Source organism: Amphiura filiformis, chromosome 3 (assembly GCF_039555335.1).
Source record: "Amphiura filiformis chromosome 3, Afil_fr2py, whole genome shotgun sequence".
NCBI classification, from domain to species: domain Eukaryota; kingdom Metazoa; phylum Echinodermata; class Ophiuroidea; order Amphilepidida; family Amphiuridae; genus Amphiura; species Amphiura filiformis.
In genome coordinates this window covers 39,142,403-39,167,967 of record NC_092630.1, presented here as the reverse complement: position 1 = coordinate 39,167,967, position 25,565 = coordinate 39,142,403, and the positions used below count along the sequence as shown (strand labels likewise).

Sequence of the window (25,565 nt, the reverse complement as noted above, 5' to 3'; positions counted from 1 at the left end):
ACTTTATCACACGTTCTACTATATTTCAATATATAGCTTGAATTTCTGATTACAAGTGACCCAGTTCATAACAGTACGTTTTTATCGGGTATATATGAAAACCATAATTCATTTTTAATTATAACTGCTTTCAACATTTGTAAAAAAAAAAAACTTATTGAATTCATTTGACAATTTGACACCGTATTAAAAAGACTAGTTTGCGTCTGACGTCAGAGCAAAGGCGCGGCGTGATTGGTTCCTGAACTGCGCATTATGGCAATTTCGGTCTGGTTGACACGACGTCATACGCAAACTAGTCTTTTTAATTCGGTCTTGGATAATACTCATCTATCAGTAACAATGTAAACTACTATAATGTACATTATTTACATTTTTACATCAACCTTACGTACAATACTTATGTTGACCTCCGTTAACGACTATCAAAATACTGTAAAATTAACCAAACAGATTGTATTTTGATCAGATTTTAGAAAAGATTTAGCGCATCGGCGGCGGAATGGGGAGGGGGGTTCACTTTTTTGACTGGGGAGCTTTAATCAAACCCATAATTTGTTGTGTGTCACATTATAATCTGGGTGAACATAAATAATCAAATCTCTATTCTAGACCCTTAAAGCTAGTGTAAAAATGATGCACCAAATGGCTTCAATTGAACCATAGTTTTACAAATTTTCCAACCCCCTTGTGTATGGATAAACAAATCCCCCTTTTCGTTTCTGCTTTGGACACCCAACATTACACGTTTAAAGCAATAATTCATACAATAATAGCCAAAACTGGTGCACAAATGCCTTCAATTTGGACCTTCATTTAACACATTTTTGGATTTTTCAAAACTAAAAGACACCGCTGCGTTCGCCCTATTTAGTTTCTGATTTGGACACCCGATACTTATACAATTAACAACAGTGACAACCTTTCCACGAATAGCTATAATTCGGCCTTCATTTCTTTTTTTTTTTGATTGTACTCAATAATAATACCAAAATGGTCCACCAAATTGCTTCAATTGGGCCTTCATTTCGTCTCACCCTTCTGCGTGGCGAAATTGCGACGAGAAGGCCATTTTATACTTCATCCACTGTCTCCCCCCCCCATTTTCAAAATCATTCCGCCGCCGCTGGAAGATATTCTTTTTATCAGCATTTTATTGTATGAAGAAGGACAAAGAAATTAATAGCAGGTGGTAAAATGTCTCTTTTTAAAATTTGATAACTACTTTTTCAAAACCAAAATGACAAGCTTTCTCATCGCCAATAAAAGATATTTACATATCTTGTCATCCAGTTTTACGACAAGGCAGTATAATAAAGTATTTTCGCTCCTGATTGTCGTATCATTCTTAAGAAAAAAATACTAACTATTAATCCCGGAAATTCGTGCTAACTACTCTCATTGTCTCATTGAGAAGTTATTTTAGGTAATGGGAATAACAATCCCACATAAATATAAAAACGACTTTTGTGTGCGAATTTTCAATACAATAGGGCCTACATAACAATTTCACATCTTAAAAGGTTGATTTTACAACTTTACCAAGTTACTTTCATGATGTTTCATGTTTGTAATAATGACCTTTGGCATGTTTGGTGACCTTTACATTTTTCAGCAGCGCCCTCTATTTTCACCAAAATGTGGGATAGGGCGTTTTTATATTGAGCCCCTCTTTTTTTGATATGGCTATTTTAAATTATCATCATGCACTATTGCTTTGAAGTACACTACTTTATAATAAGCCGCCGAGATTCTTAATTGCACTTCCATAAAATGAATGGTAGATTATAAATTCCACGGTTATTATTATTATTCAAACACTTATTTCACCACTTTGCCATTCTGCTGCCATTCTCATATATTTAATCCATTTTGTCTTATTTTATATATGAAGTCTTCACTTAATCTTAATTTCGTGCACCATTTCTACGAGTATTTCTACCGTTTCTACGCTCCAGACTCCTAAACCAACCGATTCATGGGGGTAATAACTCGCATACATGCATATAAGTCGTGTTCACATGTCGAGTTACACCCAGCGTAAACTTACGCTAACATTGATAAAAAATTCCACAAATATTTTCGCTACTCCTACCGCGTGTCCACACCTAGTTTACTCCGTAGTTAGCACTACGCCGACCAGTTCCACCAAGTATTCACTTCTGGTCGGCGTAAACATCGGCTTCACTTCCGGTGTTACCGTGACCTTTTTCAACCACGCGATATGTATTTGTCTTAGGTATCGACCAAAAAAAAAGGTCAAACTTACACCGGGTGCCAGGAGTAGCAACGTTCACATTGTAACTTACGCCTGGCGGAGGTTACACCCAGCTCTCTACTCCTGACTTTTGTCAGGAGTAAATCGTCGGACGTACGCCTGGCGGAACTTACGCTGACCATCGTTTACACTGCCACTACTCCTGGCAGCGCCTAGGCGCTACTCCTAGCAACTTGCGCCGACTAAGCTCCGCTGGGCGTGCGTCCGACAATGTGAACACAATCGAGAGATTACGATTTCCAAGCGTAGCATCGAACGCACGTGGAATCTATTCAAAATCCCGTCACAGGAGAGTGATTTTGAATAGATTCCACCTACGTTCGATACGTACGTTTGGAAATCGCAATCTCTCTACTATGGCTCCAACATGACACATTTTACCAACCAACACAACCGTCAACAGTTGACGATTAATTGCCTAAGGTGACGGTCACATTCTGGAAAGCTGGACCTAATGATATCTTTAAACAAGGTTATCTGATGTCTGATTGCCCATCTGGGTCATATCTAGTACTTGGCTTACAAACTGGTAAACTGGCATTCTAGTACACTATTAAATGATACAGCAACAAGGAAATAACTGATTTGGGAACTGAACGATAAATCTGTCATGACAAATTGTGGGTATTCAAGAAAAATTGCTTCAAACTTATGGGACCTGTAGTCTGTAGCGTTGTGTTTTATCTATTCTATGAATTAATTTGCGATTTTCGTAACATCAGCCGAAGAAGTGTGAAGAAACCCGCAGAAAAATGACAGAATTGCGCAACATCCATGCCTTTTCCTATATCAGTGGTGTACGATCAGGTCCTGTAGAGAATTAAATAAATAGTTAAAAGTCAGTAAGGAAATAATGTCAATCACTACAGATATTACTTAGTCGTTAAGGTAATTTCTTAAGATACTACATAAGTTTTGTTGCAATAAAATCGGTAGTCTACAAGCGAAGATATGGTCAATTGTGTAAAGTAGTCCTAAAACAGATTGGGCCACTATCGTGCATTGCATATAACATTGTTGCCATGGTCTCTTGTATTTATTTTTCTGAGAAGCGGAATTGCAATCGTATAACCTTTATCATTACAGTCAGTATTGGTTCAGTAATTCTTGATATAGCTCTTGATATTTTGAGAAAATATCTGAAAACTTGGAAAATATTGAAGCCTATGGCCAGCACACAAAGCATTATTAAGTTTATCCTTACCGCCGGCGCCGGGTTTTTGCTGGTACCTTCCTCGAATTGCTTCTACACCATCTCCTTTCGGTTTGTTACCTGAAGAACACAAAAATTAACAGACTTTTTGTAATACTTTCCTTTCGACCATTATCAATATACCATTTGTACTGACAATAACAGGCGGGTAATCTATATCACAATGACATGCAGATAATCGATATATTATTACGCTTTACACTCCTTAAACAATTGCGCCTATTTTACCTACGTGAAAAGGAGAGTAACAATCATTCACCTTATGGCCAAAAAATTATGCCGGCATGACAACTGCTACCATCATTTGACAACTATTTGCTACAGGCAAGCGCGGATCCCCCCTTGTTTAAAGTAATGATAACAACATTGGTGTCAAAATGGTCCACGAAATGGCTTCAATCTTTATTTTGGATTTTTCCTCAGACACCCCCCCCCCCACACACACACACCCACACTGTGTATGGATAAATAAGTGTCCGTTTTGGCTTCATTTATGGACATCCGTACAGTACACTTTAATTGCCTTTATTTTGACAACGTTTCCAATTCTGAGGGCCCCCCCCCCTTCACACACCCCTCTGTGTCGTGTGAGGCGCGACGGTGCTTTCGCTGCCATTCATAAAAGTGTCAGCAAAAACTTCGAACGTGTCCCCCTTTCCCAAATTCCTGGATCCGGACAGGTGAAGGTTAATTTCTGGAAAGCTGGTCTGAACAATGTCATCTGGCCCGGTCTTATTAATATAGCCTTTGGCTGGATGACAAACTGATAAACTGGTCAGGAAAAGACGGGCGAACATTACTCGTTGACTGCCGATAAACGTCCCAATAAATCGGACTTAGTCACCGGTCAGTTCTCATGATAGATTTCCATGGCTAACGATGGTTAACTATGAAAACATGTTAAAGGACATCAAGAAAATTTTCTAAGTTATTTATTTTGAGCTCTTTCGAGTATCGACGAGTAATGGATATATTCTGTAGATTTAGGTTTTGTCTGTGACTGCTAATGTGAGGCCGTCGTAGGTCGTACGGGGCTCAAACTCGGTGGGTGGGTGTAGCTCTGTCCTGGCAAGAAGAAGTTTATGTTCGTTAAGTCATCCGACCCCGCCCCCCCCCTCCCAGGGGTCATTTGAGGTCAAATGACTAAAACTGTCATATGGGCATGAAACTAGGTCGTACGAGGCTCAAACTCGGTGGGTGGGTGTAGTTCTGTCCTGGCAAGAAGAAGTTTATGTTCGTTAAGTCATCCGACCCCGGGGCCCCCTCCCAGGGGTCATTTGAGGTCAAATGACTAAAAACTGTCATATGGGCATGAAACTAGGTCGTACGGGACTCAAACTCGGTGGGTGGGTGTAGTTCTGTCCTGGCAAGAAGATGTTTATGTTCGTTAAGTCGTCCGACCCCGGGGCTCCCTCCCAGGGGTCATTTGAGGTCAAATGACTAAAAACTGTCATATGGGCATGAAACTAGGTCCTACGGGGCTCAAACTCGGTGGGTGGGTGTAGTTCTGTCCTGGCAAGAAGATGTCTATGTTCGTTAAGTCATCCGACCCCGGGGCTCCCTCCCAGGGGTCATTTGAGGTCAAATGACTAAAAACTGTCATATGGGCATGAAACTAGGTCGTACGGGGCTCAAACTCGGTGGGTGGGTATAGTTCTGTGCTGGCAAGAAGATGTTTATGTTCGTTAAGTCATCTGACCACGGGGTCCCCTCCCAGGGGTCATCTAAGGTCAAATTACTAAAAAGTGTCGTATGGGCATGAAACTTGGTAGGTACAGTCAACATTTAAAGCAGCATTTTTTGAAAGTCATTTTGGGGTCATCCAAGGTCACCACGGGTCATCTGAGGTCAAATTAGTAAAAGCTCATATATGGGCATGAAACTTGGTAGGTACAGTCAACATTTAGAGTTATAAGTTTAGGTCATTTTGGGGTCATCCAATGTCACCCTGGGGTCATCTGAGGTCAAATTAGTAAAAATTGTCATATGGGCATGTCACCATCAGCCTGGTAATCGCGCCCAGCCGAGAACCGCCAAATATGGGTAACCGCCTAGTCTATTTTAAAACTGATGCATCAATGACTATGTTCATCATGTCATATAGAGGCCTTGCATGCGACGTATCATCCCGTAAATATGGCGGACTACTCAAATGCATTCAACAAAAGCATGATTGCAATCTACCGTGACAGTTCGTCTCACACACATAATCCTGCACTACGATCAAATAGGTTGATGACAACATTTGATTGAATGGACTGCACTCCGCCATAACTACGGTGAAGGACACCGGTTGAAAACCTTTGTTTGGAGCCAATCAATAATTTCATGCAGGGCCTCTATTGTATCATTCTCACATAGATATAGAAATACTAAATTCGTTCACTATCTATATTTTTACTTCTAGTAGAGCTCCAATCTAAGGGTTAAAGTTATGTTTAGGTTAGGTTAGGATTTTTTAAAGTACCCAGTACAGTGAACCTTATGGTACAAATGCGCGCGAAAATTTTAGCATAGGCCTATTGAAACTAAACTGGTGAAATATGGGACAAAAGTGGAATAAATTCGCGCAAAGCGCTAAAAATGGCATTTTGTGGCTATAAAATGGCCAAATATGAGGTTAATTTCGACACAAACCAATACACAGGCGTCAATATTGGGGGGTGATTATATTGACCATCCCCTGGCAAAATATTGTGGCATTTATCCCCCCGATCTACGCCTATGTAATTTAGAGCCCTGTGACTCCATCGGTCTCCTCTCCTCTCTCTCCTCCCCCCCTCCTCCTTTTTTTTCTTCCTCCCTTGGCGGAAACTCTAATAGGCACAAAGGACCAATATGCGATACGTAATCTATTTCCTCTTCTTTCTATATCTAACCTCCTTGGGCCTACATATTAGTACTGATATATCATACGCTGGCGAAATTACGTAATTAATCGGATTAATTAACATACTGAGCAATAGGTGAAAACAATTTTGACAAAAGGAGTTGTCCTTGTCAATTTGTAGACATGTACTTTTGATTATTTACATAGCTTCTTCTCCAATCACTGTGTAAAACATCCATCCAAAAATCTGATTGCTATTATTATATGGATGAATGGACATATCACAAAAGGATTGCTTATCTCAATAGGGCATGTACTTAAGCATTTTTTTTTTATCTGACCGGCGTTATTGGGCGTTTTATCGGAGGTCACCGAGTAATGCCGAAGATCAAAATCGATTTTATGTATTGTGTATGTATAGGACGCTCGTATTAATTGTCTCTATGCGCTTGAGAATTCAACAATATAAATAATGGTAGCTCTATTATAATACACATTAATGTTTTAAGCAGATAAAATTCCAAAATATAATACGTTTTCTGCCTTTGCTTGTCACGTGGTAGGCCTATGTTGAAGTTGCGATTATATTTTTAAATATTTAAGTCTTTATTGGGCGTTTTATCGGCAGTCAACGAGTAATGTGAAGAAATCAGCCATTCGGAATTAGAAGTTGTCATCACTTATTTAAAGGTAGGGATGTTCATACAATTTTGAAGTTCTATATTTTTAGCTGAATGCTCTTTCATTTGAAAGAGAATCAAATTACCTAAACAATCAGGGGTCAATCGTGTTTCTAGTGCATATACTTTTGATGTCACCAAATTGCCTAACAAGTTGTGACAGCAGGCACATGTACAATGTACACTACGCTCTCAGAAAAAAGGTGCTACGTAGCACCTTTTTTTGTCCTGTATGTAGAACCCTAAGCAGTAATAAGGTTCTAAAAAGAACCTTAAAAGGTTCTATAAAGAACCTTCAAGGTTTAAATAGGCCTGGGGACATTCTAATTCATTCATTCAGGGACTCATTACAAAGTTAAGAAAAGTAAAACATAGTGTTAACTCATTTGTACTAAAAAATTATTTTCTTGGATAAACTTTTTTTCTGTTCTACGAAGAACCCTTTGAGGTTATTTCTTTAAAATTCCTTGAGGTTCTTCAAGCTTAGGTTCTACAAAGAACCCTTTTCTTGGCTACAGAACCTTTTTTGGTTCTACAGAGAACCCAATTGAAACCCAATGGGGTTCTTTGTAGAACCAAAAAGGTTCTGTAGCTAACAAAGGGTTCTTTGTAGAACCTAAGCTTGAAGAACCTTTAAGGAATCTTATTTCGTAGAACAGAAAAAAAGGTTTTTTATCCAAGAAAATGATTTTTTAATACAAAAACGGTTAACACTATGTTTTACTTTTCTTAACTTTGTAATGAGTCCCTGAATGAATGAATTAGAATGTCCCCAGGCCTATTTAAATATTTAAGGTTCTTTATAGAACCTTTTAAGGTTCTTTTTAGAACCTTATTACTGCTTAGGGTTCTAAATACAGGACAAAAAAAGGTTCTAAGTAGCACCTTTTTTCTGAGAGTGTACTGTATGTGACCCCAGATAACCTCCTATTCTTTACGGTAAGAGCTCTGTTTTGGATGGTCTTGATCTACGCACAAATTACTTTTGCGCTTTAAAGAGCGTCGACTTGGTGGAACATAGATTGCACTATGTGATAATTTATGAATCCAGTATTATGCCGATACCAACATAAGTCAACATCACTTAGGTTTTGGTTGTCAACAATTAATTTTTAGTGATTTTTCCCTTTGAGCTCCACAGTAAAGCCATTTTGGACCGTACATGCACATACCATTTCCTTATGGACGAATAACGCCACCAATAGTGTGTGATGTGAGCCTGCCTATTAAAGGGATTCAAAATCCATTGTAACTTATTCATCGTAAAATCCATTTTAAGTGATATTTTCGTGTATCTTTCGTAGGTAATAGCTGGATGATCCTTCACAATCTTACGAACAGTAAAAGGGTATTTGTAACTTCCGAACGCTTACTTGATTTTAAATACGAAGGGTTCAAATGAAATACACCCCAGCATAATGAAATTTGTAAAAAGCCGAAGTTACATATTTGATCATTCTAAATGGCGCTTGAAACAAATCGATTCGGATATTCAATCTATATTAACTTACGTTTTGATGGCGGTACAGGCGGGGTTGCTTTTGCTTTTTTGTCATCTGCTCCAGTTGCAGTTATTCCTGCTTGAGCATTTAGTCGATCTAGCGTTCCTCCTCTGCTTGCCATACTGATTATACCACGACGCCCTCCATGCCTTGAAGTTAGTCTGCTCTGCCGTTTCATGCGAACGGATATATTTCTTTCCATACGACTAGGAGCGCTGTAGTCTGCGTCATCATCATCAAGAAAATGGCGGGAATACCTATTATGCTGTGTATACAAAAGAAACAATTAATTTGCCTCAAATTCATACATATCAGTGGTATAACAAGACTTTCGAAAATGCGGTGGAAGGTGCATATAGTGCTAGTGTGCCCTCTACATAGCTACCCATCACCCCTCTATTTACGCAACTGATGAATGGTATTAATACAAGTTCATTTAGCACATAGTGCATACAAACAAGCGAGAAATATAAACCAGTACTACTAGGGGTCCGGTCCGCAGAAACTCGAAGTACTTTTACAATGCGACTCCTTTGGAACATACTAGAAATGAGGACAATGCTACTCAATATATTTTCACAATGTGAAACTTCACCTGTTTAAAGGAGTGAATCTTTTGACATTAGGCCATCTTAATTTAAAAGTTCGTCTCAAAGCCCTCGCGCGCATTAGTAAAATCCCCCGCTTTTTGCTCTTTTTTCAAAACCACCACACAAAAATCTCACGTCTGACATAGCCTAAATCGTAATTCATCATCTTGCCCACAGTGAAACCTCTTTCTATTCTTGTCAAAAGTGCGTCCCACAGATAAAAAAAAAATTAAGTTTGAAAAACCTCTAAAGAACCGCATGCCGCACTGTCTCACGTTTTCTGATTGCGTCATTGAAGAACATTACACGATCTTTGAAGATAGTTTTGATGATCATAGTCTAGAACTAATTCTTACCGATTTATGGGGTTTAAGAAAGTTTTGATCCAAGAGATTCAATTGATTGACTGGATTAGCGTTCACATTAGAAACGGTGTTAAGGAAGTCTTCAGTTCCGTTGACGCCTTGTAACTCGACTACTGTCTCATCGGAACTGCAGTTGTAAAAGAAACCCAAAACAGTTAATATAACTACGTTATCAATTTGTCATTTCTTATACTTTCTTTACAGAATGTAATTGTTCGTTACTAGAATATTACGAACTCATCTAAAATACATCGTTATCAGTCCTGTTCATTTTATATTTGCTCTTTTATACAACAAAATTATTGCAATAATGCGTTGTAATACGTTTTTTGATGTGTATATCAAATGCATTGATAGTTGAGACCCAATTTCAATACATTGCTGCTGCTTGATCGCTAGATATAGTTCTAATTATAAAGTTTATGGTTGTTAAACATTATCGTCATTCAGAAGCTATACCATTAAAATGCTCATACAAATGTTATGATCTCGCCATTCAAAGCTATACCATTAAAATGCTATGAAATTGACTTACAATCCGTTGTTGCCCTGCCCTGCAAGATCATTAGAAGATGCTGTATTGGGTAGGGCACCATGCTTCTGTATGTATTCTATAGCCTCTTCTTCATTTAATTGGGCGGCAACTCTCAGAAATTTGGATTCCTCTTCTATTTTGTAATAATCTCTCAAGAGCACCCGTTTGATGTACGTTTTGTTGAAGTGATCCCACCTTGTAAAAGCGATAACATTTTAAACATAAGTCATAACAGAAATTACAAATAATTAGTGACATAATAATGTTAATGCAGTATTTTCCAAGAAGAAGAATTACATTGAAACAAAAATAATGATCAACTTTCTAACATTTTTTTCAGGTATACATAAAGGATGTTGATATGATTATATCAATCCGCATAGCTACTGACCAAAAGTTAATTTATTGATTAAAATACTAAGGCCTTGCTGTTCGTAGTCTTATACTTTGTGTATAATTATCAAAAGATCAATCTACTTACTTCTTTTTAAACTGATAATGTCCAAAGTGTCCAAGAATGTCTTCCACTCCTGACATGAGATGAGCATTTACCTGTTGGAAGTAAGGAAAATGTTAGACAAGGTGATAAAAACAGGTGAAACATATAAATACAGAGGCAGATAAACAAAAACTTCGGACATACCTGCCTATGCGTGGATTTAAAACCAAGACTTTTCGGTTGTGCGGTGAACGCCCGAGCCAATGAGTTACAATTAGAGAAGAGCTTGTTTCGAACCATGTTAAGTCCACAACCACATGTTTCTTATTTACTTGTGTGATCAATCACAATTACTTTGACAAGTTTGACATTAGCAACAATGAGTTGTACCATCAACAAGCCATTATTTACCGCAACAATGCTGCTTAACAATATGCAGACTATTGTTCTCATTTGGTAACCAAAGGCCTCACACAGTATTGTTACTGCGCATTCATCCACTGTTTGCTTTGGAATCGTGCATCCAACTGAAATTACTATACCTATAGCATCACAACCCATTGCAATATCGCACAGGTAAATCAGAAACATGTGTTTGTGGACATAACATGGTTTGGAACCAGTGGCGTAACCAGTTGGGGGGGGGCGGGGGCAAGCTGCCCCCGGACACAAATAAACTGGGAAGAAGAGCAAAAAATTGGGAAGGGGAAAGGGGGGGAAGGAGAGAAAAGAGGGAAGAAAAAGGGAAGGAGAAGAGAAAAAGGGGGGAAAAAGAGGAAGAAGAGAAAGGGAAAGAAGAAAAGAAAAAGAGGGAAGAAAAAGGGAAGGAGAAGAGAAAAGGGAAGGGAGAAGAGAAAGAGAAAGAAAGAGGGAAGAAGATCTATACTACTTTCATTGTGTAATTTTGTACTCTGAACACTGGATTTTAGCTTCTAATATGCCAAAAACCATGAGCTTTAGGGGCTCCGCCCCCTGATTCCCCCACGGGGCTTTGCCCTGGACCCCACCAGGGGCCCTATGGCGGCCCCTGGACCCCACCTGTTTATCACTTCGCGGCAAGCCGCTCGCGATGCGCACATAAATAATACAACTTTTGGTCAAAAATAGGGAAATTTTTCAATCTTGCCCCCCCCCCCCCGGAAGGTCAGGTCTGGTTACGCCCCTGTTTGGAACCAAGCTCTTCAAATATAGCTTGGGAAATTATCTCAAAACTTGGACTTTTTATTTGGATATAAATAAAATATGTATGTAACAAAAAGTGAGCCTATGGCTAGCAGTCAGAGTATTAAATTCTTTTGCTATGTTTTTGAACTTGATTTACAAATACAACATTGTATCAAATTTCAAAGGGTCAGATGCACAATATGATTTGATTCAATGTATTCTACATTAATTTTTATGATCTATTTTATCCCCAAGATCAAGCACATAGTGGTATTCAGTTAAACGACCAATTCAAGCTCTGATTTAATCTGCCTTTTCTCAGTTTTCTGGATTATAAGATACGGTATATGCCTAGCTGGATAAAACTGCCTGCCCGATACGTAGCGTAGTGAAAAAGGGTACTCGTAAAGTGTTCAGTGCAAAATATTACTATTTCCCACGTGCATCCCCCGATATTATTTTATGTATTTCCCTATCTAGTTTTCCACAGCAGGTCAATTGGACTGTGGTCAACGACAAACAGCTACCAAAGGGATTTCCCTGATTCGAGCTTTATCACATGCGTATCAGATAATATAATTTATGATGAATTTGTAGAGCTTATCAATATTAGATATCATTTCGGGGTTTTCCCATCAATATTTTCATTGTGCTTATCATACATCAATTAATATCATGTATATCGGGGATATCGTACTTTTCAAGTTCAAAATAATTAAAGGAATAGGAAGTACATTACACAAATTTGGACAAAATACGATGACTTATCTGATAAAGCATTGCGCATAATCTGACGACTTAACTAGAAATTGTCCAATATTGTAATTACTTTTGGTGTACTATACGACTTGATGAGTTGACCTACTAGTATGATGCTACATGTTTATTCATAATGCCCTCTTTTGTTTCAAACAAGACAAAATAATAATAGTCTCTATATGAAAAATCACAATTGTGTGATATGCTCCTACGCCTGTAAAATAATTCGATAATATATAATTTGCTTTAAAACCAAGTTTTATCCAAATTCATCAATGTAGACTAGACATTTAATACTTAAATAGGGTCTTTTTTTATATCTCAGACCAACAGAGGGCGTAATGAATATAAACACATGTTTCATTTGTCTACTCATCATGTCTGTTATTGACGTTGACGTGTTGTGCGTGTCTTTCAGACGTACAAATGTGTTACACTGATGCATACTGTATTATACACCAATCCGAGAAGCGTTTACTGTATTTGGCCCTCTATTGACGGTGGTAACACATGTACCAGAGCGGGAGATTTAATTCGTAATTCAATACTCATGATCGTGTATTGAATATCACTGCTGTGTACAATTCCCGGGTACAATTCTGTGTAGCACGCAATAATGGGTGGAACCCCCGACCTCGGGACACCGCAGTTTTACATCGGGGACACCGCAGTAATGGCGAAGTCGGATTGGTGTATACTGCCACAAGTGGAAACTTAAAATGAGAATTGAAAATGTTCTCATTTCTACATGTTCTATGAAACTTTAAATCCTGTAGGACTGATCGGGGTATGTTTTACTAATAATCATGTTAAATTTTCTCATTTAAAACAATATGACAGGTTGTTTACACGATAATTAGTATTTCTCATTCATTTTGATGAGAGAACATGCCCCGATCAGTCCCACAGGGTTAAAATTGCATAAAAATGAGAACATTTTCAATTCTCATAATTTTGTCATCGCTTTTGAAAGAATTCTAATTATAAATTTCAACTAGTGTGTACGTATGATGCACTCGTGCATTATACTGACATGGCGGAAAATTTTACGCAAAGTGTTAAGGGATGGGGTATGAACGTTTGGACAGTATTTATTGTGGGACATTAGAGCACATCAGACATATTGAATTGCATTCTGAATACGAAGAATGTCCTTCTGATATCAAATAATTTAGATTTTTGAAATTCGCAATGTAATACACATTTTATGGCAAATGATTAAAATTGATAATTTTGATATTTAACAGTATTCGAAGTAAACTTTATAAATCTGATAAAGTGTAATGTAGGTAGGATGAGAAGCCGACGATCAATTGAAAATTTTGACCTTTCGTATTGAAGATATGGATTTTTTCCCAAAACACACAAAAAAATAGGTCTTTTGGGGACAAAATCCATATCTTCAATATGAAAGGTCAAAATTTTCAATTGATCGTCGGCTTTTCCTCCCAGCTACATACACTTTCAGAATATATCATTAGATTTATAAAATTTACTTCGAGGACAGTTATATATCAAAAATTTGAACAATATCAAATTTTAATAATTTGTCATAAAATTTGTATTATATCGCGAATTTAAAAAAACAAACAATATTATTTGCTATCAGAAAGACATTCCTCGTATTCATAATCCAATTCGATATGTCTGATGTGCTCTCATGTCGCACAAACAATACTGTCGAAACGCTCAAAACGCTCATTCCAGATCCCTTAAGCTGTTTGTTTGCAGAAAAAAACACATTATAGCGATAGTAAACCGTAAATTGGTCCTTACCTGCTCGTATATTTTCTCATTCATAGTAGGTTTACTATGTTCCTGCTTCTTAATTTCCAAAAGATTCACCAAAGGTTTAATGGTGATACCCTATTGAGAGAAACAAAATTATTTTGATGCAAACAACATTATATATATGTAACTTGGGGGGGGGGCGATAGAAAAAATAGAAAATTGTACCTAGTAGTAAAGTCTTCCGTGTTCTTCATACTTGATTTTTCAAACATAAGCTACATGACTTCATAACGATCTTCGAATTAGCATAATTAGTTTCGAGCATAAAATGAGCAGCATTTCAGTGATCATGTTTAATTATTAAGACCTAATGTACTTTTGGACAATTGAATCACCTTGAAATACATCGTTACTGCAAAAAAATGATTTTAGGGAGTAAAAGTTATTGTCTTAAGACCTGTAGGACATAGCAGTTTACAATACTGACCTGTACAAACATAGTAAACATGACCACGACCACAGTAGTCGTGAACATGATATTTTTGCTAGCTACTAATTCTTGACACAACAGCGCCACCAAAGAGAAGGCAATAGCTCCTCGAATGCCCCCATAACCCATCACGAACTGATCTTTTTTGCTGATCTCTGCGAGACGGAATCGATTCATCAGAGCTGTCTGCCACATAACACCTGCAAAATATCCATCATTACAAAAATCGTTATACCTGGATGTTCTAGTTTAAGTTGTACCTAATTGACGTGCCCTATTTTGCCATAATCACGTTTCGCTTACATCGGAAATTGTGTACCTGATGTACAATATTAGAAAATAATGATTGAAAAACATGGATAGTCATACGCTATAACATCGTATAAAATCAGAGCTTGTTATTTACTACTTCCTGAATAAAAAAAAACCTTAGCAAACAAATAAACGAATAAACCAAATTTACCACCCAACATTGGGGAAAGCAACTTCCTGATTTAGCCATGCGGTTTTTATAAATTGTGAATTATATCTATACAATACAATTATTCGGGGATTTCTCTGATGTAGATATACTAGATAATGATGAGACCATCATCATTTTCAAAGCTGAGTATTACTAGAAATTTCACACTTTTATTACAATTTTAAAGCAAAAGGTTTTGTTCGACCTGCCCTTTTCATATTAATAATGGGAATAGGCAATAATAATAAGCCTAGAATAAGACTGGGCGACCTATCTACATGATCAATGACCGTGAGGTTTGTGCGAATTACTTCCTCTCACACCTAGAGATATGTGTCATTGTTCCTGCATCGGGCTGCTATACATCAGAGCTATTTAAATATAGTTTTGAACGTTTTACCAAGTGGACAAATATTTATAGAAACTCACACTCATTACAAATGAGCGAAACAAAAGGAGTGTAATATGGGTGTAATACCATTTATACAAACTGACACACACTACAAAAAAGTACATTAATGAGTAAAACAAACGACAGTTTAAACATTTTTAAATTATATGATTAGCCTATGCAGAGTTTCTTGATAACGGCGCTTGTGAATATCAGTTCTTGCTTTTTTCTTCAAAAGACTGCCAGAGATTCAAGTTATCCCCAAAAAGGACATTGGGCTATTGCAGTTGAAATCCATACATTTGGATTCAAGGACATTTGGCGCGGACTTGGAGCTTAATATTTGTGCTTCTTTTACTGCTTAGCATCGGTAACACTGACTGAGCGAGATGGGTTCAATTAAATGAGGTTTTCTTGCGGGGTCAAACAGATGTTGTCTATGTTCTCTATGGGTGTTTATTAGAAAAATATTCTCCTATGGTAACAATTGTGTTCTGCAGGAAAATACGTAATTTTACATCACATACTGAATTTAAACTTTACTGTAAATAATAATCATACGTATCCATCATGACCTCGCTAATTGCAATTGCTTCTACACATGAAAGATAGATTTAAAATAATGAAACAAATAATTAACTCACCAAGAAATCTGTATACAAAGCAGAACAGTAGAGTAAACATAACAAATGCTGTGTTCCATTCATGGTTTTTTAACTCAGCTAAGGTTGTATCACCAAGGAAGATGAAGATGAGTGTCTCGCTGACACTACTCAACATCTTGATGACGTGACGTAACGTAGTCCGAGATTGGGCAGAAATGTTTTTCTCTACGTAAGGCTTCATAAACATTGCACAGAACACGATACTGCAACATAAATATGTTAAATATGAAGTAATGTTCTAATTGTTATAGGATACGATGACAACAAACAGCAGAAAAGCAGTTTTGCAATGCAATAAAAAGGTAATATGGAACAATTCCTAACCTTGAACTAAAATCAGTTGAGTTTCTAAAACATTATAAACTGAGCTCAAAAATAAACTTATAATTTTTTACAACTTGTGAATCACAAGGTCATATCTTAGAATACTGTCAATCAAAATGAACCAAAATTACACACATGATTACCTTAATACTCTACTCAAAACACATGTCAGTAACCAAGCAGTTGTCCAACTGACACAACAGCAAAATGCACTGTCATGGGACAGCTTCCTAGACTTCCTTCACTTTCACAGCCCAACATTGGGCACCCAGGACAAAAAATCTGTGAGAATGCACACAAGATCCTTGCACAGATGATAAAACGGTGCTGTTTTCTGCTTTTCATACACTTTTTTCATGAAACAGGGCTGGGCTGTGAATGTGGTCCAGGAAGCTGTCCCATGTCAGTGCATGTTGCTGTTGTGTCAATTGGATAACTGCTTGGTTACTGACATGTGTTAAGAGTAGAGTATTGAAATAAATCTGTGGGTAATTTTGGTTTCTTTTTGAGCTCAGTTTATATTCAAGTTTAAATAAGGCTGTAACTGTTATCATTTGTTATCAGTATCTTTTTTACAATCATGACAAATAACATTTTGTTTAAGTCAGTAAATTGACATTGACACTTACGATAGAATAGGTGATAATTTGAAACACTCTGCTGTCAAATAAGATGCATAGCTCATTGCAAGCACTATGACTGGCTCAACAATGATCACGTGATGGGTAAATCTAGTCAATAAAGATGTTAAAAACCCAAATATCAAGCCAATCACTGTTCCACCGATGCTGACCACAAAAAAAGACAACAAACCCAGAATGACGTGTTTCGCTTCTAGATTTTCTTCACCGATCTCGTTAAAGGTTTCAAACATTCTGTAGAGTACCTGTAGAAACATTCCAAACAAAATACGTGTAGTGGTACAGTTACATACATTGCGTTATTTAAAGTTAAAAAAATTAAAACGACCAGTTTGTTAATAATATGTGTCCGTTTCCTTGTTTTTTTAAAATTGATCAATTTAATGATCTCAAAAGCATTTCAAATAGATAAGTAACCAAACTATTTACAATTGTAACGGCGTCATTCAGCAATGATTCTCCAAACACCAGAATATGTAACACTTCGTTGACGTGGATTTCCTCAAATACGGCGAGTACAGCGACTGGATCCACAGCGGAGATCAGACTACTGAAGGTAAGGCATTCCAGGAGGCTAATCTGAGAGAGAGGGAGAGAAAGTAATGGAAAGAACAAAAGGTGTCTTTATTAAAGACAATTGCTGTTGAATATGGAAACCACTACAACGACAAAATCCATTGGCATGTCTACACACTGTTTGAATGAAATTTAATAATCGGGAATACAATTTTTGAGTAGATCGCCCTCCACTACAAGCAGATTGCACTAATCACCTTTGTATGTCAGCAAACATAGATTGAATACAATACTGCTCTATTCAAAGATACTAATCTTACAGGTGCGAGTGATCAGCCTTTCTTTGACATCTATGGTTCAATGCATATGTACCGCGTGAACGTTGTAGTGCAGGGTGATATATTCAAAATTGTATTCCTTTATTGCTATGGTAGTTAATCCGATTAATTACGTCACTTATACAGCGAATACCGACAATACTCTCCAGTGACCGTCTGAATTATCAACCATTTTATACGGAACCCATTCATGATTTTATGAAGACAGATACTTTTCTGAAGTTGGATCTTGTATTATGCACATAAAGGACATACATTGTTCACTTAGCTATGTTAGGGGGCAAGAAAAATACCATGGAAACCTTGGATGGCTACTAATCTTTCTGGGATACCTGAAGAAGTACATGAAGAAACATTCAAAACTAAATACGTTTGTCTATAAAGTTACATACATTTTTGTTATTAATTGTTATTTATTTTTCGAAATTATTTTTCAAAAATCGTGTTGGTGCAAGTTTGCGACTGCCACAACAAGTTAACTCTGTTTAATTCGTGTAACCGGATGGCTACTAATCATTCTGGGATACCATGCATACAATATATAACATTGATTTATCATCTTACTTGACTATTTAACAGCCAGACAGATATCCCATACAATGAGAATCCAATAGTAAATGTATTGAAGAGTGTTCCCACAACAGCATACAATAAAATAGTGCCGATATTGTTGAAGAATGCTTTGGCTGGCATGAAGTAACCTGCCTCCAACATAATTGGCGGCAGAAGGAAGATGAAGAACAGTTCGCCATTAAGTCCTCCTGATATTTCTCCATGGAAACGTTCGGGTAAGAATGAGATAATCAAACCAATGATGAATCCAATGGCGATCAGTAAACAACTTTCTGGGAAATAAGCCGAGAATCCAGTATGGTGGAAACCTACAAGGCAAACAAAGGGTATAAATATTGTATTTCATGCATGAAAATACCATCAGGAAAAGATAATGTATAATTTTGTTATCTAAAAGGGCCTAATCCACATCTACACCCGCTAGTTATCCGCTATTAGTTTCGCTAGTCCTAAGAGTCGCTAGTCCAAATGTTTGGTAGTACCATAACCCTAACCCTAACACTAACCTCAACCTTAAACCTAAACCTACAACATTAACCCTAACTTTCAGACTAGCTACAGCTTTTTATTTTCCGGACGAGAGTACCTCTTTGCGGACTCGTGAACCTTACTTTTGAACTATAGAGAACCTTAAGTACTCATATCCGCAGGTAAATAAAATCAAGCGTTTCTGCATGTGACAATACTGGGTCCAGTATAAATTAAAATGCCTATAGAGTACAGAAAGTTTGTTTTGCCCTTTACTGCAACTTTTCCCGTGACTTGTGTTATTTTTGGCGCCAAAATATAAAAGATTGGTAGGCATTTTTATAGAAGATGATGAGTCTGATACTGGTATAAACATTTAGCTATTCACTGTTACGGTTCACATGCACAGTGCAAAGTGCATCAAAAGTTCAAAGATATCCTTGATTGACGATACCGTATTACATCATAATGCACCAAAGCTATCTTTACATCTTCAAGTGTGTATGCTATAGTTTATTCTCTTATAAAATGATATAAATGTTATTTATTTATTTATTTATTTATTTATTTATTTATTTATTTATTTAGTTAGTTAGTTAGTTAGTTAGTTAGTTAGTTAGTTAGTTAGTTAGTTAGTTAGTTAGTTAGTTAGTTAGTTAGTTAGTTAGTTAGTTAGTTAGTTAGTTAGTTAGTTAGTTAGTTAGTTAGTTAGTTAGTTAGTTAGTTAGTTAGTTAGTTAGTTAGTGCAACAATATGCTGTAAACCTCGTTGTCAGGAAATTAGCAGTTGAGAAATCAAGTCTTAAAAGTACAATACAAGGGTATGTATACAGCCTGTATCTAAATGATTGGTACCCATAAGCTTTGTTGTCTGATGAAACGACTGCTTCTTCCACATTCAACATTAGACCCTCTTAAAATGATTACAATTTATTGTTTGATGACCTTTTATGACATAACTCTACAAGAGATGGATGCTATAGGCCAACTGCATTTCAATGTGGTATTCTTGTTAATACTTGTATACTGGATATTGATGGGTACCAATCATTTTGATACACCCTGTATATCAGATACCACTGCCACAGAACAGGATATCACTTTCCGTTTTACATAATTTACGTGTATTTAGCTCAGTATAAATGTTCCTTATTTAAATCTACAATGTACGATGACTTTCTTTCACTTTCCCTTGTTAATTAAGCTTAAAATGGACAGAAAGCCTTCCCGGCAGTTATTACTAATAATCATTTCAGCATTTTGAGTAAAGAATAACAAAATTTAAAGTTGATGGAAATCGTACATTATGGCTTTAAACAAAATGACACCAATCGGCCAAGAGAACGTAATATTAATTCCTTTGATTGAAATGTTATTCTCCTTCTGAATCAAGTGTTCAAATTTTATGTGTAATTTCTGTCAAGTTTATTCAAATCTCTATTATATATCACCAAAGTCTCATTATTGTGTCACATAGTTATTTACTATTATTTTAAAGTAGTATATTTGTTTATTTTAGCATGTTCAGTAGTTTTATTAATTTGACCGAAGCTAAATTAAGCAAAGTGGAAGTTGTCGTTTTAAAGTAGAAAAGACAAGATGAAAATCAAAAGATATGGCTTTTACAAAAGCAACAAAAATATGTTGTAGTATTAATACTACCGCTAGTATCTGTATCGACATGGAGTTTATGTAATATTTTCTTTGAAGTGGTCCTCTATTGAGCAGATTTGACCCGATTTGATGATAAGATGAGTATATTAACCACACCTTACATACATTAGCGATACAACATTTTTATTTTATTATATTTTAAAGCTGTGGGATTTTCATATGAATTCAACCATTAAATGTACGTCAAGCCCATCGGCATGGTCGGCGTTTTGTTTTGTTTCGATGACAAAACCTTTCTGTTTTACTAATTTCCTTTGGTGTTTAAAGCAATAACAACAAACTTTAAATGAAGCACAGCTAAATACCGATTGCTTCTGATGCAATAAGACCACTCTCTTCCAATAAAATGAAATAAAGTAAGTATTTAGGAATATTGTTGAGTATGATATGCGGGGAAGTATGGTACACCGCAAATTCTAAAGCTCCATGCAGGTTTCAAATCAGAATAGTCAGTGATAGGCATTTTCCGATCAACCTCATCCCCTCATTATTCGCATTTATTCTCATTATTCTCCATCAAATGGAAAGCTTATACGGTATATCTGTTATCATTGGCCTCTGGAATATTAGGATATTTAGCTTGAATTTTTTAAAGCAAAATGTTCATTCGGTTTCATAAACTCTTAGATATGTTATATAGCGAGAACCAATCAGAGCAAATGTTAGAAAATGACAGAAGTGTATTTAATTGCACAGGCGTATTCATTTTCTTGCGGGTTGATACATTAATATTTGCTCGTATTTTCCAACATTTTTAGTGACAATTTTGTTAAAAATCACGGATTTTTTTCCTCTTGTATAGTAAACTTGTTGCTCATGAAATTGCACAATTTCACTCCCAACAAGTAATACTCAGTTATTAACCTATTATCTACTTATATAATCTACTTGTAGTTTTCTATGAGGCTTCCAAACAAGTAAATTTTGGCTTTCATATCAAACGAGATTATAACAATAGCATGGTAAGCTTCGTGTAGGTGGGAAATAAAGGTCAAGGCCATTCAACAAAAGTGAGGAAATCGAAACATGCTCCTTTAAAGCTCTTTAAAGAGGTCACTTATCGACATACTTTTCAAGAGATCCTCATTAATGTTTCATAAACTTACACATCTATGTACTTTATTTATAATTAACTATACTCACCGACTTTGGCTAAACTGGCAAGCATTACCCATATGAAAATGATATACGGCACATACACCTCGACCCATTCGACCGCCACTACCTCATATTCTGTCACGTTTCGTGCGTAACATGCTCCTTCTTCTTCAGGTAACTCTCCCGGTATCATCCTTTCCTCTTCTCCATTTCCTTCTCCATCAAGGCCATCTGCTCCGTATTCGCCTTCTTGCTGAAGAGTTCGAAATGGTAGTGAGAAGAACACGCCAAGAAGGATAAATACAAAGCGAGAAACTCTTTTGGTAGCAATCCGTTTAAGTATTGACAACAACATGATGAGATCTTTATACTTCCAGACGGCGACTTGGTGTTCCTCTGTAAGCTTCACAAAAATCACCTGCTATCTCATATATAGAATTAATCGTCTTAATTCTAGCTCTAAACACTCAAACATGAGACTGAAGTAGTCTCCGTGTTTCCTACTTTGAACAGAGTTGGCAACAGAGAAAGTGGATAGCACCGATTGGAGTAATCAACATCCTTTGTCCATGCCAGCTATGGGATGTTTGTCGGAAATAACTGGTGGCATGTGCGGTTATACTTTTACACCGGTAGTCATATGACTGATAAAGAACGTTTTGATCTGACTTATGTCTATGTTGATGACAAAGTTTTTAAAGTTTACTTATTTGCTATATTAGTAACTGTTTCGGCCACGGCCTTTGCAATATTTTGGTCATGTTGCTTTATTAAATGATGAGTTTATGAACTTTGAATGCACTGTCATATTTTGGAGTTTAATGAACGTTTACAGGATAGCCGAAAACAATAATATTTAAAAAGTATAATATGATATTAAGATAAACACGAAAAAAAGTTTGTTAGGAGGTGAGGTCCTTTATTATATTTGCTCTTTCTTTTTTGTTATTTCTCTAATGTGTTAGAAACGTGTATCCAATATTTTAACGAAATCCGTTCATAGTAAGCTTTCCAAAATGAAGTGAGTTTAAAAAAGGCACGGTAGAAAACTTCAAACACTAGCAACAAATTCACTCAGAATAAAACGATTTCTAAAATAATTTTTTTTAAAAATTCTAAAACAAAACTTCAACTTTTTTGCATTTCTTTATACAGTTATATACAACTATTTTACATATTTACTAATAATTTTGCATGCTAAAAAAGCTTCTTAATGTTTCTATTTCTTTACATTTTTTTCCATAGTACTAGGGATATGACACTAGAACGTGTAGAATTCAGATAAGGTCCCCACTAGCTGAACCATAAAATGATGCTCATTGTTGGTTGCCCCAGCAAGGCACACCGACATCGCCTGGCTAATAATTATTTGGTGCAGCAGAGATACTAAAATAAATACACGGGATCGATACACGTGAATTGCTATGCACGATTTTGATATCAGACGAAAATCTTTGGATACCGGGGTGGAAAATGATGAATATCTCCCGTAAATGATTTCGTCTCAAGAAACCAGAGCTGGTCTCATACACTTGAAAATACGTGTTGAACAGATATGATAGTCGTTAGTTTGCGTCTTGAGAAAAGGCCGTGCGTCTTGAACTCAAAATCTGACCAAAATTCTAATTTTATATTGTGTTGGTCCTGTATGGACTACAGCGCGCAGGCTATAGCTGCACTCACTACTCCAGTGGAGGCAGTATGACCATTGACCGCAATGTCGTATACTAGCTTACTCACACAGCGAGAAATCAATTACCCCGGCTATTGTCCGTAGCCTTAGTCAGGTCACTTGGCTACTGCGTCTCATATTAAAGGTCGGAATAAAATGGCCATGCGTGGCTGTGGATTCAACCTACCATGGCGATTTCTACCATGAAGATATCGGGGCGATGACACTGTGCAAGGTACATCGGGTTTTCAATAATATTTACGTGTTTATTTTCAACATTACCATATGAATGAGACTGAGAGTCTACATAGTAGACGTTCAAATTGTTTTGATTTCTGTAATCAAAACAAGTTACCATTATTCTGAAATCATTCAAATGAGTAAATATAACGTTTTCCAACACTTGAAGTACCATGGTCAGGTTGCTTTTATAAAATGATGACTTTATGAACTTTGAATACACTGTCATATTTTGGGAGTTTCGTGAACGTTTACAGGATTGCCGAAAACAATAATATTTAAAAAGAATATATTATATATAACACGAAAACAAAAATATGAGATTATTGTGACCTCCTTTTTTTTTCTCTAATGTGTTAGAAACGTGTATCCAAAATTTTAACGAAATCCGTTCGTAGTAAGCTTTACAAAATGAAGTGAGTTTAAAAAGGCATGGTGCTTGAATGTAGCACTGAGAATAAAACGACTACTAAAATAACTATCCTTAGACCTTTACCTTTAAGATGCACTGTGATTTACTTCATACGATATTTTTTTCAGAAAGAATATAATTTTGAATGAGGCTACGTGCATTAAAGTTGAGGACTTAGCGTTATAACCTTAAAATCGTTTTGAATTATTTTTCTCCTGAATTAGTTGTGTTCTCTTTTTTCCTAGAATGGATATAGTGATCTCTGCATTGGCGTGCTGCCCAAATCACCAGAGGATTAAATGGACATTGGAATGAATGTATGATGATTCAACATATCTTCGGAAAGTATTATTCTGGAAGATTATTTTATTCTTTATTTTTAGCTAATAGTACTAGTAACTCTTTCTATACCTTCAAAGAATAACGAAGAGTCATATAGATTATGGTCCAAATTGACCGCAAGATGAAGTCTTTGTCTGACCGCTGGACATAGAGATCAAGAATGATCCTCTCTGCCACTAGAGAAAACATTGCGAAAGCCAGCTTTAATACCGGAATTTGATTTTTAAACATTTTGCTTTGTTTTTTTAAAGTGCATCATGTGATTCATTTGAGAATACATAGCATTCATATTTGGATGATGTATTTAAACATTTTAGTTGGAGATAAATATGGATTATTATTTGATTAAAATTTTTATTTTAAATGCTGCAACCATGACAACTACTTCAATTGCATGTATGCCAGGCACGATATAGGGTTATTATAGCGGTTGATGACATTAGGCAATACCGTAAAACCTCGTTTATAAGCATATACAGAGTGTTTTCGATGAAAGCTAAATTAATATGAAACAGCCGTTAATATGCCACAATAGATTGGTCTTACAATAATACTTGTTTGTATATGTTTGTATCGGTAATTTATTTGCTCAAACTCCACAATGTTATAATTTTGTCGATGGATGGCGCCCGGATTAATTGAGCTTTCATCAAAAGCACTCTATATGCTTGTAGACGAGGTTTTAAGGTATTGAGCTCAATCAGGATGAAGTTGATATCAATCATTCATTCATTATTTCATTAATATATTTCTTCGTTCAAACAAATTGGAAGAAAATTTTCCAAACCGGGATAAGTTAAGATATTGCTTGACACAAGGAGTGAGACAAACATTTTCAGCCACGCTGGTATTCCTATGGGCGTTAATCCTGGGGGTACAGCCCGCCAAAAAATGTTCACCCCATTCCGTTCTCGGCCTGCCAATTTAAGCGTCCCCGTACAGTTTTCCTAATCCTTTTTTATAACGTTTTATTTAAAAGGGGTCCCATGAATGAGTAACAAAAATCCTCCCTTGACTTGCCAATAATTGTTTGATCCCCCTCTTTTGGTTGGCCAAATATTTCTTTTCCCCCTCCCCTAATTTTCCCTGTATATTGTAAAGCATATCGGAAGAACGTGCCTCTCCCCAAAAAAGCGAAGTAATACAACTATTCGCAAAAATACGCATTACGAA

At 36.5% G+C, this 25,565-nt stretch overlaps 1 protein-coding gene across 1 annotated transcript; it reads right to left on the bottom strand.

Moving 5' to 3' along the window:
* Nucleotides 1-301: 301 nt before the first annotated feature.
* Nucleotides 302-22,323, bottom strand: LOC140148476 (sodium/hydrogen exchanger 3-like). The gene is made up of 13 exons (XM_072170455.1): nt 21,772-22,323; nt 18,479-18,795; nt 17,490-17,639; nt 17,049-17,305; nt 16,075-16,298; nt 14,574-14,776; nt 14,132-14,221; nt 10,475-10,545; nt 9,994-10,188; nt 9,450-9,585; nt 8,513-8,768; nt 3,483-3,551; nt 302-3,088 (listed from the first exon to the last, which is right to left on the bottom strand). Exons 1-13 carry the CDS (start codon nt 22,079-22,081, stop codon nt 3,063-3,065), a joined length of 2,304 nt encoding a protein of 767 aa, XP_072026556.1. The 5' UTR covers nt 22,082-22,323; the 3' UTR covers nt 302-3,062.
* Nucleotides 22,324-25,565: the final 3,242 nt, after the last annotated feature.